The sequence below is a fragment of the Haliaeetus leucocephalus genome, unplaced genomic scaffold (genome assembly GCF_000737465.1).
Source record: "Haliaeetus leucocephalus isolate CR32 unplaced genomic scaffold, Haliaeetus_leucocephalus-4.0 Scaffold506, whole genome shotgun sequence".
Classification (NCBI taxonomy): Eukaryota; Metazoa; Chordata; class Aves; order Accipitriformes; family Accipitridae; genus Haliaeetus; species Haliaeetus leucocephalus.
Window position 1 is genome coordinate 6,855,766 of NW_010972942.1, and position 2,244 is coordinate 6,858,009.

At 56.1% G+C, this 2,244-nt stretch overlaps 1 protein-coding gene across 1 annotated transcript in view; it reads left to right on the plus strand.

Moving 5' to 3' along the window:
* Nucleotides 1–2,244, plus strand: part of PRDM14 (PR domain containing 14) — a 6,884-nt gene that overhangs the window by 668 nt on the left and 3,972 nt on the right. The window contains exons 2-4 of the mRNA XM_010575927.1: nt 62–219; nt 407–677; nt 1,954–2,156. Coding sequence (XP_010574229.1) covers nt 62–219; nt 407–677; nt 1,954–2,156 — 632 coding nt within the window. The remainder of the gene's footprint in view (nt 1–61; nt 220–406; nt 678–1,953; nt 2,157–2,244) is intronic.

Here is a 2,244-nt window from a genome sequence, read left to right on the forward strand (position 1 = left end):
CCCCCGCGCCGCGCCCGGCCGCCGCCGCCGCGCCGCGCTCAGCCCGCCCTGTCCCCCGCAGGGCTCTCGGTGCTGCGGGTGGCGTACGGGGACGTGTCCCAGCTCGGAGTCTTCTGCACGGACCCCATCCCCAAAGGAGTCCGCTTCGGCCCTTTCCAAGGCAAAGTGGTCAACACCAGCGAGATCAAGACTTACGACGACAACTCGCTGATGTGGGAGGTAGCGGAGGCGCCGCCCGGCTCCCCCTGCACCCCCTGAACGGGGCCCGGGCGAGGGTCTAGTTTCGGCCGCCCCTGTCCCCTGGCCTGCGAGGGGGGCTGGGCCCAGGGTGGGTGGTGGGACTGGTGCGAGCGGGACGGGTGCGGGAAGGGTCGGGCCAACGCGATCGGTTCTCCCCGCTCCCCAGATCTTTGAATACGGCCGCCTGAGCCACTTCATAGACGGGAAGGGAGCCTCTGGCAACTGGATGTCCCTGGTGAACTGCGCCCGCTTCCCCGAGGAGCAAAACCTGACGGCTATCCAGTGCCAGGGACAAATCTTCTACGAGAGCTGCAAGGAAATCTTGCCGAAGCAGGAGCTGCTGGTGTGGTACGGCGATTGCTACGTGCAGTTCCTGGGCATCCCCATCAGCCTGAAGGGCATGCCGGAGGGCAAGAGACCCCCGCAGCACCCCGAAGGTGAGCCTGCCGGCGACCCCTCCAAGGGCACTGCCTCTTACTCCCGCGGACCCCTGTCTGGCCGGGACTAGATTCGCCATGAGGGAGGGAGAGGAGCTCGGGCGGCACCTTTTCCCGGCCGTGTTTTACTTTGAACGCTTCCCGGTCCCTGCGGTGAGCCGGTGCCGGGGTAAAACGTCTGGCGGTGCTGGGCTGGGCTTGCCTCGGCTCCGCAGAGCCGTGGTGCGAGGGGGGGGTGTCCCGTTTGGGGAGGAGAGGGGCTTGGGGGCGCGTTCCTGTTTTGGTTCTGTTTCCTCTTACGATTGCACGTACCTGACTTCTTGACATTTTTCATGCAGTTAACACTCTCGGTAAATGGGGCAGGCTGAAGTCGTTCCGATCCGATAATGCTGATGCTGCTTGCAGAGGAAATGCCAAATGCAATTACTCTGTTCTGCTTATAATGCGCAGAAAGTATGCCGTCCTTATAAGCAAAACTTCTGTATGGAGAAAAGAGATTTGTGCCAATGCAGGGAAAGCTGGAGCGGGTGTGGGATGGGAACGGCTGGGTGCAGCAGTAAGGGAGAGAAGCAAATTGGCATGGAAATTTGGCGTGGTCGTTTTTGTAGCTGTTGTCTTAAGGTGCCTCGTTCAGACAGTTGGTAAATCGTTCATTTCATTTTAAGGCTTGAGCCAAAGTTACTTTTATTAAAGGCAGAAAAGGATGTGTAAGCGTTGAAAAATTTCCTGTGTTGTTCCTAAATTCAGCGGTTAAGAACAGCTTGAAATACAAAAGAAAACCAAATAAACGTGTTTCTGTTCGATAGTATTTTGGAAACGCTAGAAAAGACGTGCAAATTTATGTTTCTTTTTGGGGTGGAGGTAAAATTTACAGGCAATGTTGATAAGAAACACCTGGCAATGTTTCCGTGCGGGGAGACGCTTTAATGTGGGACTCTGCGCTGGTTTTTCACATATTCGCTCGCTGTTTATGGAGATGCAAGGATGAAATCCTGTCTTTGCTGAAGTCAGTAGCTAAACCCAATGATTTGATGAGGCTGTGGACTCTAGTTTGTTCCCCTCCGTTAGAAGGGCAAGTGGAGCGGTGCGAACGCTTAGGAGATCCGGCGTGTATTTGGTTAATGATATCGCCAGAATCCATTTACCTACCGTTCTGACCCTCCCGGAGGCTTAAAATTCCCAGCTGGGTACCAGCTCTGACAAGGCAGCAGATTGGAGATGAGCCCCTTTTGCCGTGGTGTAACGGGGAGGTGGCACTTTCCCTTCTGCTGTACAGAAGCCGGGGAGAGCTTTAAGTGTGAGCACTGCGGCAAGGTTTTTGCCTACAAGTACTACCGGGACAAGCACCTCAAGTACACCCGCTGCGTGGACCAGGGGAACCGCAAATTTCCTTGTCACCTTTGTAACCGATCCTTTGAAAAAAGAGACAGGCTGAGGATCCATATTCTCCACGTTCACGAAAAGCATAGACCTCACAAGGTGAGCCTGCTCCCGGGTGTCTCTGCAGTTACCAGCTTTGCGGGGGCGGGGGGGGGGGGGGGGGCCAATGAGAGGGGGGTTTTTTTGG